The 13,476-nt window shown below is 40.2% G+C and overlaps 1 protein-coding gene across 1 annotated transcript in view; it reads left to right on the plus strand.

Annotated features, from left to right (window-relative positions):
- Window positions 1-13,476, plus strand: part of opcml (opioid binding protein/cell adhesion molecule-like) — a gene marked incomplete at its 5' end in the record, with an annotated part of 280,443 nt that overhangs the window by 188,724 nt on the left and 78,243 nt on the right. The window contains one exon of the mRNA XM_083926783.1: window positions 10,452-10,577. Within this exon, the coding sequence (XP_083782909.1) occupies window positions 10,452-10,577 (126 nt within the window). The remainder of the gene's footprint in view (window positions 1-10,451; window positions 10,578-13,476) is intronic.

Genomic DNA, 13,476 nt, shown 5'->3' on the forward strand with positions numbered 1-13,476 from the left:
TATATGCTTCACCTGCACCTTAAGAAATATTATAAGGAAGCACTCCATAAACTTTCATTGTTTTGCTGATGATACACAATTGTATTTGTCGATCAAACCAGAAGAAATTTTTATCAGTTAGATAAACTTCAAATGTGCATTAAGGAAATAAAAAGCTGGATGACCTGCAATTTTCTGATGTTAAACTCAGATAAAACTGAAGTCATTGTACTTGGCCCTGAAGGCTTCCGAAACTCAATAGCTAAAGATATTGTTACTCTGGATGATGTTGTGTTGTCCTCCAGCACCACAGTAAGGAATCTGGGTGTTATTTTTGATCAGGATATGTCCTTCAATTCTCACATAAAACTAAGGACAAGGAATGCATATTTTCACCTGCGTAATATTGCGAAAATTAGGAGCATTGTGTCTCAGAAAGATGCAGAAAATCTAGTCCATGCATTTGTTACTTCTAGGCTGGACTAATGCAACTCCTTATTATCAGGCTGCTCCAATTAGTTTATTAAGAGTCTCCAGTTGGTCCAAAATGCTGCAGCTCGTGTAATAACTAAAACAAATTGAAGAGAACAGATATATCCTGTATTAGCTTCTTTGCACTGGCTACCTGTAAAATCTAGAATAGAATTTAAAATCCTTCTCCTTACCTACAAAGCTCTTTATGTTGAGGCTCCGTCGTATCTTAAAGAGCTCATAGTACCGTATTACCCGACTAGATCGCTGCGCTCTGAGAATGCAGGGCTACTTGTCGTTCCTAGAGTCTCCAAAAATAGAATGGGAGGCAGAGCCATCAGCTACCAAGCTCCTCTCCTGTGGAACCAACTCCCAAATGTTATTTGGAAGACAGACACTATCCCCATTTTTAAGAGTAAACTTAAAACTTCCCTCTTTGATAAAGCTTACAGCTAGGGCTAACAATCCCTTAGCAATGTTGTTATTTTTTTTAATTGATTTTGTTCCGCTTAATGATGATGCTATAGGCCAAGTCTGCCGGGGATAATACTTTTCCTGATACTCTGAGCTTCTCTCCTCTGTGTGTATCAGTCATGTCACATCAATGCATGTTACTAATTCACTTCTTCCCCGGAGTTGTTTGTGCTTTGTCGTCTCGCAAGTCTCTGCTGATCGTGGTGGTGCCTGCTACGGTCATCCTGCATGACGCTTCCTGCTGCTATTATAATCTATAACCTTAGCTGTGCTTGTTTCTACTATTCTGCTGTATTAACTGCCATAACATATAAGTCATATTCACATTACTATAGATAATATTATAGTTACTGTTTTTTTGGTTGCTTGCATGTCTGGAAGTATGTCTGTCTTTGTGTCTGTCTTTATCTCTCTCTGTCCATCTGTCCGTCTTTTCTCTCTTTCTCTCTCCTTTTCTTCCTACCCAACCGATCAAGACAGATGACCATCCTCCATAGAGCTGGGTCTGTCTGACTTTCCTGCCTGTAATAGGGAAGGTTTTCGTAGCCACCGTACTCTACGGGGGAATTGTTTGGTCTATGTAAATCATAAATAAGTCATAGAGTGTGGTCTTTACCTAATCTGTAAAGTGTCCTGAGATAACTTTTGTTATGATTTGGCACTATAAATGAAATTGAATTGAAATAAATTGAATTAATAAAGCATTTCTGATTCTGACATAGAATTCAGAATTATATTTCAAACACAATTGTACCTCTGGATAACTCAAATTTTCCCATAACTTGGTCTGCAACACAGATTTATATAACATAAGGAATAATATAAGCCCTACACCGGACAGTGACTAACAAAAGGCAACAGATCACATACAAGACTACAACAGAGATAGGGCACTGATTTAGCAAGTTTTCATGCTAGCATGAGCTGTGCTAAAGTCCATCAATTTGGCTTCGTAGAAGCAGCATTTTCATCGTTTTTACTCACATTAAAATATGAAAACATCAGGAGCACTATTCAGTGAACAGCATTGACATACTATTATATTTCTATTTAAGATTCAAGATTCAAGATTCAAGAAGCTTTATTTATCCCGAGGGAAATTATTTTGCAACACTTTCAATACAAAGGTGGAAAAGGATCAGAGTAACAATAAGCATAAACATAAATCAAATCAAATAAAGCTAACATCAGATAAATCAAGCAATGAACTAAGTGTGACAGAGTGCAACAGACATCGTGGTTAAGCGTAGGTATATACAATATACAACAATACGCACTGTTCAGTTTAGCAGCAGATTGAAATGAAATAAGTACAAACTAATAAGTGAGAAGGAGCGATAAGTTATAAGTGTTAAAAATGTAGCAGCATTTCCTACAGAACTAAGTGACAGTATGGCACAGTGGAGTGTAGCAGCATTTCCTACAGAACTAAGTTAAAGTAAACCACAGTGAAATGTAGCAGCATGCCCTAAGCACAGTAAGTGTAGCAGCAGATAGTTACAGTACCATTAATAAATAAATAAAGTGATGTAGTGGTGATATAAAGAGACAGTGTAAAGTGTAGCAGCAGTAAGTTACAGTACCACAAAATAAGTGATGTAGTGGTGATATAAAGTGACAGTGTAAAGTATAGCAGCATTTCGCACTTAAGTAAGTGACAGTACAACTGAATAAAGTGGTGCAGTGATGATATAAAGTGACAAAGTGACATTTTCAGGATACAGTGTCTCCACTGTTCCTTACCTGACCAGGGGGAGATGAATTATAAAGTTTGATGGCCGCCGGAAGAAAAGACTTCCTCCGGCGTTCAGTATTACACCGGGGGAGATTGAGTCTGTGGCTGAAGGTGCTTCTGCTGAAGGTCAGCAGCTGGAGGAGAGGGTGAGAGTTGTTGTCCAGGATGCTGTGCAGTTTAGACAGCATCCGCCTCTCAGACACCGCCACCAAAGACTCCAGTGTGATCTCCAGGACGGAGCCAGCCTTCCTGATGATCTTACTGATCCTCTTTGCGTCTGCTGCCCTCAGTCTGCTGCCCCAGCACACAACAGCAAAGAAGATGGCACTGGCTACCACTGACTGGTAGAACATCCTCAGCATCCTCAGGAAATAGAGACGACTCTGGCCCTTCTTGTAGACAGCCTCAGTGTTCTTGGACCAGTCCAGTTTGTTGTCCAGGTATACTCCAAGGTATTTGTAATCCTTGACAACATCCACAGTCACGCCGTTGATGGAGATGGGTGTGGGGGCAGATTTACTCCTGCGGAAATCCACCACTAGCTCCTTAGTCTTGGTGGCGTTTAGAATCAGGTGATTAGCTGCACACCAGTCGACGAAGGAGTCCACAACACCCCTGTATTCCTCCTCCTTTCCCTCACTGACACAGCCAACAATTGCAGAATCGTCATCAAACTTCTGCAGGTGGCAGGACTCAGAGAGGAACTGAAAGTCTGAGGTGTACAGGGTGAACAGAAATGGGGAAAGAACAGTTCCCTGTGGAGCTCCAGTACTGCTGACCACAGTGTCAGACACTCCGTCCTGCAGTCTGACATACTGTGGTCGACCCGTCAAGTAATCCATAATCCAGGAAACAATGGGAAGGTCCACCTGCATCGCCGTCAGCTTACGTCCCAGCAGAGCAGGCCGGATGGTATTGAACGCACTGGAGAAGTCCATGAACAAGATTCTCACTGTGGTTCCCGCTCTGTCAAGGTGGGTGCAGGCACGGTTGAGCAGGAAGATGATAGCGTCCTCCACACCTAGACTTGGCTGGTAGGCAAACTGTAGAGGGTCCAGTGATGAGCTGACCAAGGGCAGAAGAAGTGAAGTGGATGACGTCACTCGTGCGCGCCGCGTTTGCAGTCGGAGGAATGTAAACAACCAGAACGATCACGTGTGAAAACTCCCTCGGCAAATAATATGGCCTCAGACTCACGGCAAGCAGCTCAATGTCCGGACTGCACACACGCTCCTTTACAGTCACGTGTCCAGGATGACATCACTTGTTGTTAATAAGAATAGCAAGTCCCCCACCTTTCCTCTTGCCACTCTCACGGTGACTCCTGTCCGCCCGAACAGTCTGAAAGCCGTCCACAGTTACGTTAGAGTCTGGGATGTCCTTGTGGAGCCACGTCTCCGTGAAACACAGCACACTGCTCACACGATACATCCACTGAGTCTTCACCAGGCCTGCCAGCTCGTCCATTTTGTTAGCCAGCGACCTTACGTTCCCCATGGTGATGCAAGGGAGAGAGGGTTTGTATCTCCTCTTCTTTTCCCGTTGTTTACGTCCAGCCTTACATCCCCTGTACTTTCTCCTCAGTTCTGTGGGGATTTCAGGCCTCTCCCGCATTAGCGCTGTTGGTGCTAGCGACAACAGCTGTTCACGGGTGTAAACATTGGAGCCGCCGCATTGTTGTGACCAGACGGAGACGCGTTCGGCAAAAATAGTCTCAAGAATGAGACAAACGGACAAAAAACACGTAAGAAAGTTAACGAACATAGTTGGCTAAGGTTAGCACGACGACTTACAGGAAAAAGCACTAATAAAAAGACAGTAAAATAAGATAAAATAGCAAAAAAGTGCGGAAAGGAGAGAGAGCAACTGTTGCTTGCTGCCGCTTTACACAGCGCCGGAACCGCATATGTGCGTACCTGTAAATAACAGAAGAAAGACTTTTAGATTCATGGAATTTGTACTGGTGTAATGGCTGCCCACATCAACAGAATGTTGTTCCAAACTGAGGAAAAGGTACTGCCATTCTGCCATTAGGGTCACTCTGCCATTTACCAGGAATTGTCGCCACCTAGTGGGGAGGAGCGCAGACGAATTTTACATCTCTCCGGTCTTTCTTGCCCACCTATCAAAATATATCACTGAGATTTTCTCAAAAATGTTACTTGTTTACTTTTTATAACTTTTCCCTTGTAGTGGACAATCTTTGCCACAAAAAGAACAGTACATTTATATTATTTAAGTTAACTATAGATTTCCATCTATTTAATTGTATTTTAAGTTCTTATCTATCAAAGAGTGGGTTAAAACAATGGTGACTTATCATATGACCCACTAATGAAAGCACTTGTTGCCTTTTTGCTGAGTATTCTAATATCTGTGTCTGTGGAGACTTTCCCTTTCTAGATGTAAATAAGCCTCCATGTTAATGACTCTGCCGGCAGACGTTGGTCTGTCGGCCCAGATCGTCACCAAAAGTTATGCTGCGTTCATCAAAAATAATGTAATCGAAAATCGGAAATCCCAACTTTTGAGTCAGTAGTAGTAAGGGCAGAAGTGTAATAGGGACATGTGTGACAAATATAATGAAATAGATAAAGTTTAAAGTTATTAAAAAGAGCTCAACTATACGCATATAAAAAGAGAAATGTTTTTAACCTGGATTTCAAAGTGCTCACAGTTTGGGCTGATTTCAGATCAGCTGGTAGTTTGTTCCAGTTGTGTGCAGCATAACAGCTAAATGCTGCTACTGGGCTTATACTCTACTAACATGTAATTCATGTATTCTGGACCAAAAGCATTCAGTGATTTGTAAACCAGTAGCAGAACTTTAAAATCTATTCTGTAGCTGACTGGGAGCCAATGTCATGTCTTAAGAACTGGAGTGATGTGATGTGATCTCTTTGTTCTGGTTCTAACTCGAGCTGCAGCTGTGATACTTTTTTGGGGGAGTCCTATCAGAAAACCGCTACAGTAGTCAAGTCTATTTGAGATGAAAGCATGAATCAGCTTCTCCTGATCAGTTTGGGACATAAAAACCTTAATTCTGGATATGTTCTTAAGCTGATAAAAAGCTGATTTGGTGACTGATTTGATATGGCTGATGAAGGTTAGATCTAAGTCTATCAGCACGCCAAGGTTTCAGACTTGGTCTTTAGTTTCTAGTGACTCAAGGTTTGACTCAAGGTTTTTACTAGAGGGTTGCTGTCAGTAAACACACCAACCGAGGTTAACATATAGGGGATGGACTGGAAGTAGAGAGGCAAATGTATTTTAATAAAGTTTACAAAAGAGCAAAAAAAAACGTTAACACACATAGCGCCTCATTTATCAATCTTGCGTGAAAACGGGCGCAGATCTGAGCGCAGAATTGGTCATATGACAGGACTCACGTGAGATTTATGAAACATTCGTATCTGACCAATCTCAGCGTACGAATGAGCGGGCCTTGATAAATGCGGCGGCTGAATTTGATTGTCATTAACATGTCACGCCCTTAAATATTCCTGGTTCGAAGGCCTCGGCCACTGAGGTCAAACACGGAGAGGAAGAACGCTGGTACAAAAAGAAACTTTTCCGACACACAGATCGGCATCCTGGCACCCGAGATGGAGCAAAATACAGATGTGCTTTTTGGCAGTCTTAAGAGTGGGGGCTGGAGCCGAGCTGTTTTGTAATATAAAAGAATCGTTGTTCCCCCCCTGGCCACCTGGCCACCACGTTTAAAAGCGATAGCTTGGCATCACAAATCACCTGTACATTTATCGAGTGGTAGTTTTTGCGATTGATGAATGCGTAATCATTCATGGATGGTGCCTTCAGACGCACATGAGTACAATCAATTGCTCCAACCACAATTTTTATTTTTTTTATTCGTTTTAAGAATCCGTTTTGATCTGTTCTAAATATGTGACTGCTTATGCTTAATGACAGCGGAGTTTATTATTTTCAGCCAGATTTTGCTGTGCTGCACCGCAAATACACAGGCGCAAATTTGCGTACACGATCTCAGACCAGACGTGAGATTTGATCGTAGCTCCCGCTCACGTCCAAATTGATAAATGCCGGAGTTTGCCAGGAAATGGTCGTACACACGTTTTTCTGCCGTACGTTCGTTTTATAAATGAGGGCCATTAATGTGACAAGATGGAAGCTCTGAAAGAACAGGCTTACCTGCAGTTACATCTTACCACTACATTTATTCGGGTGATTAATAACACAGTTTCACTATTAACAAACTGACTTTATAAATCTATAAATCTGGTGGGGCCACATTAGCACCTAACTTAAGTTACGTCCATTAACCATATAACCAAAGAAATTGCAGGAGCTTTAGAAACTAAAAATTTTTCTATTTACATATACACAAACTGGGTTCAACAGAATGTCTACAGAGCAGAGTTTGTTCATAGGACAAATTATGTTCTTGTCTAAGAAATAACAAATGACCAGACCAACATTTTTGCAAAGAACATCATTAAGATAAACTGCCTTAGAGTAACTAAGGGTTAGATCATCTCTTTGGTCTAGGTGTCAAACTTTTCAGGTACAAGTTGAAAAGCAATTTTTAACACACTGATTTGACTTTGTTGATCATGAAAGAGAGAAAGACAACAAGCATGTTGTACTGAATATGTATTACTTCAACCTTTATACTGATTCTTATTTGATGATATTAAAATGCCACTCAGCCAATGTGCCCTAGAGCATTAGTAACATTTCAGATGACATACACAAATAAAGACATGTGTGTGTTTAGTAAATACACCGATGACTTCCTGTGTATTTTGCTCCCACACAGCAAAAAGAAATGACGGGGCAGAGGAGGCAGCCAAATGGCTGTGTAACAACAGCCTATCCTTGTAGGAAACCAACAAAAAGCTGTGTGCCACATCATGTGTAATTTGCCAAACTGTTGAACTTGTGTGCACCGCGTGAAAGAAAAAAAGCAATGCACTGCACTTTTCCAAAGTGAATATTTTGTACCAACTTCCTAAAAACTTCCTATTGACTTTCCATGTAGAACAGGTGCTGAGAGTTTGTAAAAAAGTGAGACCACAAGGGATAACCTTTGAAATTAGAGCTTGCATTGCAAATGTAAATTTATGTTACTTTTTGTTGTAGATACTTTTGTAAACTAAACAGACCAAGGGGTCTGCAGGTAATCGTACTAACTAAATAGAAGAAAGGGCTGCAGTTGATATAAATGGCTGAATTGTCATCAGTTATGTTTGTGCAATCCAGTTTTGTGAATGAGTGCACCCTTAATGTGTATATGTATGGAGAGAAATGGAGCATCAATGACAAGTAATTACCTAAAGGGAGACTACATAGCTGATTTAATTTGAGTTAAAAAATAAATACCGTTATGATGCTGCCATGGGTAGCAAATTCTAAACACGGTGTGTAAATCATTGTTTACCTGAATCATATTACTGTGTTATGTGATAGTGGTTATAAATATGTTATAAACTAGGTTCCATGTCAACAACAAGTTTCTGGATGACATTTAGAGAACCAGTCTGCACACACAAATGAACCAAACAGAGCTGAATTTAATTGAATGAGTAAATTCAAAGGTCAATGAGATGCACAGAAGCATATCACTCCGGCCCTGATCCCCTGGCACAGACCACATATTATAACCATGTTAGTAATGTTTTTTATGTGTATTCAAAATATGAAAGAAAAAATAAAACTAAATGATATTACATGTATTATTTGCAATATATTACTGTTTTACAATTGTGTTTTAAATTGTTTTATTTGAGTGATAAGCTGTCTAAATTGTAATAGAGTGAAATCAAACTTGAAGCTAAAACGTTAACATTATAATCCGAGATTTATGTGACCAATTGACAGCAAAAGAACAGAAGCTTATTAGTCACTGCCATTAGTCAATGACAACTGCTCTGAACTAAATGAAATGCTACTCATTATTTGATTCAGAAATGTAGAGTTACACTAAATGTCAGTGTCACTACCCTATGGTAATACAATACCCCAAACAGCATTACAAATATATAATTGTTCTGTTCAGCACCTGAGTAGAGTAGAGCTCATTGCTTTTGTGCATAAAAAAAGCAAAGACCTTAAAGTACCTTAAAAGTACCATAAAAAATTAAAAACCCATATGTGGTGTTATTAGATGCTTACAGCAAGTGCCCCAGGAAGAGCACCAAACTCCATGTAAGCAGGCAGACTTTCACCCAGGAGACCACGTTTGTGTCCTGTTTATATCCCATGTGTCACTGTAGTTGTATTACAAACGCATTTATTTTAACCTCACCCAGGATCTTTTCCTAACCCTAACGGATTGCTTTTGTTACCTAACCTAACCACCTAGTTTGTTTGATTTCACATTGGTAACCACATTGTCCCTGTATTTAAAGCTGGGTAATACATTGAACTATAAAATAGCTAATTTAAAACACATATGAAATTCGTTAACAGTTGATGCTTCTATGACTTATGTAAATGCTATGATTATGTCCCATCTGCATTTCTGTATGTCAAGCTGGTCCCAGGCTAACAAGACTGCCTTAAAATCCATTAGATCACTTCACAATCAAGCTATTTAAGTTTTAGACAAAAGATCAATGCAGTACCATCACTGTACCATCATTATACTTGCCCAGTATGGGCAAGTATAATGATGTATAATATAATATGTCTTGATAGCCTTGATAATCTCATATTGTATTCTGACATGGGCCTTTTACACAAAATAATTCATAATGCTGCTCCAGCACCTTTGAAAGAATGTATCCATCTCTGCTCTAAACCAATGTGCAGAGCTACTAGATCCATCACAAGGGCAGATGTAGCCTCCGAAACGGGAGCACTGCATCTGCTCAAGCCTTCTCCTTTAGAGCTACTAAGGCATGGAACACTTTCCCAAGCATTCTGAAAAATATTACAGTTTGCCATGCTTTCTCACATGAGGTAAAAAAAATGGTAAGTGTTAAGTAATCTGTGTGTGTGTGTGTGTGTGTGTGTGTGTGTGTGTGTGTGTGTGTGTGTGTATGCGTGTGTGTGCGTGTGTGTGTGTGTGTATGTGCGTGTGTATGGGTGTGCATGTTTTCTTATCTTTTACTTTTCTTTTCTTTTCTTTTTTATTGTTTTTACCTGTCCAGGGACTGCAGATGAAAATTAGCTTTTAGCTAGAATCTGGTACAAATCATCTTTTTACACTATGTAACCAATTAATTTTGTACATGGTCCCTGAAACAAATAAACGAAAATAAACTAAAACAGCGACTATAGTGGGATGTCATGATTTTGACATGCAGGGCTACCCAGAGTGTTGACAAGTGACTGCAAATGGTCCTGACAAAGCGGCTGTATGTGACAATGAATCTAAAAGTTCACAACAAAAAGACTGAGTAAAATTACAGTGAAGAAGACATCTGAATCCTTGATTTAGGGCTACAATCTCACAGGGGTAAACTTAACCAAGAAACACACACACACACACACACACACACACACACACAGACACACAGATCAATCTCATCCAGTCAGAGCGATGAAATTATGTCTCACTCCAAATCATTTTGATGCTTGTCTAATGAGCAGTGTGGCAAAGATACATGATGAAGAAAATCAATCGTGTAACACCACAGTGAGCCAGAGAATTGTCAAATTTGTCAGCTAATTTCATGCTAATTTAGTCCCCAACCCGGGGTTATTTTTAACCTCATCACTGTTCTGATCGCGTGGAATAGCGAGCCCTTTGCTTGAGTGTCATTAATTAAGCTAAAAACATCAATCATGATTTTCTTTCTCCCTTCAGTACCCGCCAGGATCACTAACATATCGAAGGACATCACAGTGAATGAGGGCAGCAACGTCACTCTGACGTGTCTGGGGATCGGTCGACCTGAAGCCAACATCATATGGAAGCATCATACGCCAAGAGGTAAACCGCAAGGTTTTTAATTTCTCTTTTTTATTTTATAATTAATTTCTTAGTGTTAAATTTGTATTTTATGTCAAATGTATTTAACGGAGAAGAATGTCCCATCCAGATGTTTTGATGTTTTGGTAGAAAATTAAGATGAAGAGCAAAATCCAGCTGTAAACTGGAGCTTACTGTGCGCTGTTAAGGCGGGCTCAGGCTACAGGAGTTTCAGGCCGGGCTATCCCGTCCCAACAATCACAGGAGAAATCATGTGAGCGGCTTACAGATCTCATAGTTCCTGAGCTGCTCCAGACTCAGGATGTTGGCCCATTCTTTTTCTGTAAATGTAATTCCAAAATCTGTTTCCCACACAGTTTACAAGGAACTATTAGTATAATTGTTCTGCCGTAACATGGAGTAGTAGAGTGATGCTTCATGGCCTCTGCCATAGCTTGGAATAATAAAAGAGTTAGTCTCGTCATCTTCATCAACCTGACGGGGGGTTAAAAGTTGCTTTTAGCAAATTACGAATTTGAACAAACTGCAAGTATTGTTGTTTTTCCAGTTTAAATCCAGCATGTTATTCATAAAGGGATTTGAGGTCCTGCTCTTTGTAAAGGTCACCAACCACAGCAATCCCACACATTCCCTCTAATAGCATTTTTAAATCTCGTAGTGTTACTTTAAAATCAGTTAGGTTTTTATAAAGCTCTTGTTGCCTGAGCTTGGTGCTAGTTACAGTAAACAAGATTACTGGACATAGCAAGAACAAAATCAGATGTTGAGATTTATTTTCTGATTCTTAAGAAATATAATATTTGAGTATTATTGTGTCATCTTTCTATAAAATTGTTTCGCCTCAACTCTGTAAAGCTGGAATGTGGATTTTTCAGAGGGATTTCGTGGGACTTCTCTTTTCAAACTGTCAAAGGCAATTCAGAAATTTCACAAAACAAATGTGTCGGGCGAAGCTGTATCAGCATTACCTCAGTGTAAAGGTGACTGAACCAGCCCTCCTCCACACATGGCCTGATGTCGACATTCCCACACAACACACACCTCCAACACTTCACATGAATATTTGCCTACGTGCAGAACAGCCATTTACCTCCAGCTGGATATGAATTTGTGTTAACATAACCACAAGAGGATTTATGATGAATAATGCCTGGCTTTAATCTATTGACTAAGGCCTTGTTTTCTTTTCAACTTGGAGGGGTTGAAACTGCACAACCTGTGGCCTGACAGGACCCAACTCAAATCATCCATGATTTGGCTGGAGGCCACAGCTGCTTGGTCTGTTCTGTTGTGCTGGCACCTCACAGCCTGAAGGAGAGCCAAGGAGCTCTGTGCGCCTGAATGTGTGCACGCATGTGTGTTCTGTGTTCTAATTGTGTCGACTCCACGCTTCCCGCTGAGCATTCAGTGGTGTGAGTTATGCACTGCTTCTCTATAGGATCAGATGTTCAGCCTCCATCATGACATGAATGCTTACAGCCCAGCTGTTCCTCTCTCCCTCCCCATTATCAAGTAGAGCCAGCAGAATCTGGTTCTGATAGCCCAGTAGCTCTCCACCACCTCAGTCATCAACATATCCAACCCTCCATTTATTGGTTACCCAATATTTACTTTGAATATCATGATCTCCCCATAACCCATTTGTTTGAAGTGTGATTGTACTCATATTCAAAAGGGACCACCAGCCAGATGGTGCCATTTACAATGACTGTATATTTAGTAACACCCCTCTGGGATCTGAGTTTAGATTTGATATACACTGAATGTGGCACTAGTTCAGCACTTAAAAAGCTAATATTACCCCTACAATATTGTTATATTTCTCTCCAATACAAGTTGCTGCAACCAATTCATGTGTAGCCAATAAAGGCTGATGAATGCATGATATCCTCTTGTTCTGTGCAAGCTCAGATTTAGTTCACAAAGTAAGGACAGAGAAACGGGTGTTCTGGAGGTATAAGAAGAGTCACAAGAAGAAGAGTTATTTTGTCCCTTTTTTAGATAGCGATAGACAGACAGGAAAGCAGGGAGAGTTAGCGCATGAAAGACTTAGCCTACATGGAGCGTGAGCTTTTGGAGAGCAGAGTTGCAAATCAGCCTGTGTTTTACCTTTAAGTCACTTTTGTTTTGCTCAGGCAGTGGCAAAGCTGGTCGCCGGACCAATGGTTTTATTTGCTGCATTATGTTGGTTGAGATACTGTATTTGTGTAGATAATTATTATCTTCTAATATTTGCACACTTTGTCAACCTTGTCTTGTCAAGGTTGCTGCACACTCCATTCCAACATGTTCTTTCACTGCTGCCCCACCTGCTATTTTGATATCACGATTATTGTCAGTGGAATATCATAGTGTCACCGTTTCATGATCATTAAAAGGGAATTTCTCCTTTGACATTATGGAAAGAAAAATACACAAGCATTCTTTTCGTCCTGCGCCTAAAACATGTGTGCCTACTTTCGATTGAAAATAGAGGGTTTAGCAGGTACTCATAGAACGGGAGTTACACCCAGGTAACTATTCTCATATCCTCATAAGATTCAGAAAACAAACAGGAACACGTTGTGAACTCCTCCAGTCTTGTTTAAAATGTTTTAATCCAGCTTAGTAAGGTTATATTTACTAGTTAATTTTGAATATTTTTGTTTTATCTTGACTTGAGCAGAAAGGGGAGAAAGATCTCCTAGATGTTGGAACATATTCAAAGTGATGGACCCTTTGCAGTCACTTTTAGACGGCACATTTTGCAAATTAGATTTCCTTTTTCAACAACAACTCCCAACTAATTTTGTAGATATCCACAATGCTCCTATTGCTGCCCTTTTTTAAGGTGGATATAAGGCTAAAATGTCAGTTCCCTCTGACAATTTTTACAGAAACATTGTAGAAATTAGGACAC

The sequence above is a fragment of the Echiichthys vipera genome (genome assembly GCF_963691815.1).
Source record: "Echiichthys vipera genome assembly, chromosome: 14".
NCBI lineage: Eukaryota > Metazoa > Chordata > Actinopteri > Perciformes > Trachinidae > Echiichthys > Echiichthys vipera.